Source organism: Corylus avellana, chromosome ca1 (assembly GCF_901000735.1).
Source record: "Corylus avellana chromosome ca1, CavTom2PMs-1.0".
NCBI classification, from domain to species: Eukaryota; Viridiplantae; Streptophyta; class Magnoliopsida; order Fagales; family Betulaceae; genus Corylus; species Corylus avellana.
Window position 1 is genome coordinate 37298176 of NC_081541.1, and position 1837 is coordinate 37300012.

Sequence of the window (1837 nt, forward strand, 5' to 3'; positions counted from 1 at the left end):
CTACAATTGTAAACACCCAAGCGATTGCCAAGCTGGAGAGTCAAATGGGTCAAATCACAAGTCACTTGGGAGAAAGAGAGAAGGAAAAATTCCCTAGTTAGCCCGTGCCCAACCCGAAGGGACAGTGTTTAGTTGGAAGTTCATTAAATCCTACGCACGGGTAGGAGCATGTGCAAGCGATTGTCACACTGAGGTTTGGGAGACAAATGGACAATCAGGTAGTAGAGCAAGAAGAAGACACTACGGGGCAAGAAGGGGAAGAGTGTGGCAACAAGGAGAAGAGATATGCTGATCCATCTATAGCCACACCCATTATTGAGGACCCTCCTAGGTCATTTATGCCTAAAGCGCCTTACCCTAAAAGGTTGCAAGCACTCAAGAGAGGAAGGAAGTTTGAGCACATTTTGGAGGTGTTCAAGCAAGTCCAAATCAATATCCCATTTTTGGACGCCATCCAACAAGTACCTTCATATGCCAAGTTCTTCAAAGACTTGATTACAGTGAAGAGGAAAACGAATGTTCCAAGGAAGGCATTCCTGACCGAGCAGGTTAGTTCAATCCTGCAATGCAAGTTGCCCCTCAAGTACAAGGACCCTAGGTGTCCTACTATTACTTGAATGATAGGAGTCAGCCGAATTGAGAGGGCATTATTGGATCTGGGAGCAAGTGTAAATTTGTTGCCCTACTTAGTCTATGTGCAGTTGGGGCTAGGAGAGTTGAAGCCCACAGCCATGACATTGCAATTGGCTAACAGGTCAGTGAAGGTTCCACAAGGAATAGTTGAGGATGTCTTAATTAAGGTAGATAAGTTTTATTTCCCCGTGGATTTTATTGTGCTTGACACAGAGCTGGTTCATAATGTGGGAAGTCAAATACTGGTGATCTTAGGGTGATCTTTTTTAGCTACGGCTAACGCCCTAATCAATTATAGGACAGGGGTGATGAAGATTTCCTTTGAAAATATGACAGTGGAGCTGAATATTTTCCATGTTAGAAAGCAACCATTGGAATATGATGAAGTGCAATAGGTATGCTTGATAGAGGAGATCATTGAGGAGGTTATTGAAAAGTCAAGCATAGAGGACCCCCTGGAGGCATGCTTTGCTCAGTTCGGAGAAGATTTGGACCTGGACAAGTTGCTTGAGCATACAGGTGTGATTTTGGAGACTACTCCTCTGGTGAGCAGTGAGAAGGAGGAGACAATAGTACCGGATCCCCCTAAGAAGGAACTTAAACCTCTACCGGACACTCTCAACTATAAGTTTCCAGGTCCAGCAGATTCTTTGCCTGTGATTATAGCTTCGGATTTGGTTGATGCTCAAAAGGAGAAATTGTTAGAGGTTTTAAGAAAACACAAGGAAGCTATCAGCTAGATTATTGAGGATATCAAGTGGATCAGCCCCTCGGTGGTGATGCACAAGATACATTTGGAGGAGGATGCCAAGCCATCGATGGAGCCACAGAGGAGGCTCAACCCAGCTATACAAGAGATTGTGAGGATTGAAGTGATAAAGCTGTTGGATGCAGGGATCATCTATCCGATCTCTGATAGCAAGTGGGTAAGCTCGATTCATACCATACCAAAGTGGGCTGGATTGACGGTAGTGAAGAACAAGGATGACGAGTTGGTGCCAACTCGTATTCAGTCAGGATGGAGAGTATGCATAGACTTCAACAAGTTGAATGCCGTCACCAGGAAGGATCATTTCCCACTTCCATTTATTGATCAGATGGTGGAACGCTTGGCTGGGCATAAGTATATTTGTTTTTTAGATGGTTATTCTGGATATAACCAAGTCCTTGTGGACCCCGAAGATCAAGAGAAGATGACATTTAC

General features: G+C 44.3%; 1 protein-coding gene across 1 annotated transcript; it reads left to right on the forward strand.

The window, feature by feature from the left end:
* Positions 1-206: 206 nt before the first annotated feature.
* On the forward strand, positions 207-1373 carry LOC132171426 (uncharacterized). Its single transcript, XM_059582738.1, has 3 exons — positions 207-548; positions 702-878; positions 1029-1373. Exons 1-3 carry the CDS (start codon positions 207-209, stop codon positions 1371-1373), a joined length of 864 nt encoding a protein of 287 aa, XP_059438721.1.
* The last annotated feature ends 464 nt before the right edge of the window (positions 1374-1837 follow it).

What these genes read in the sequence shown, in the direction of transcription:
- LOC132171426 (XM_059582738.1), top strand. Translation starts at nt 207, where the DNA reads ATGGACAATCAGGTAGTAGAGCAAGAAGAAGACACTACGGGGCAAGAA. An exon ending in AGGCATTCCTGACCGAGCAG is followed by an intron (nt 549 to 701) that starts GTTAGTTCAATC and finishes GTCTATGTGCAG; the next exon opens with TTGGGGCTAGGAGAGTTGAA. An exon ending in ATGTGGGAAGTCAAATACTG is followed by an intron (nt 879 to 1,028) that starts GTGATCTTAGGG and finishes GAAGTGCAATAG; the next exon opens with GTATGCTTGATAGAGGAGAT.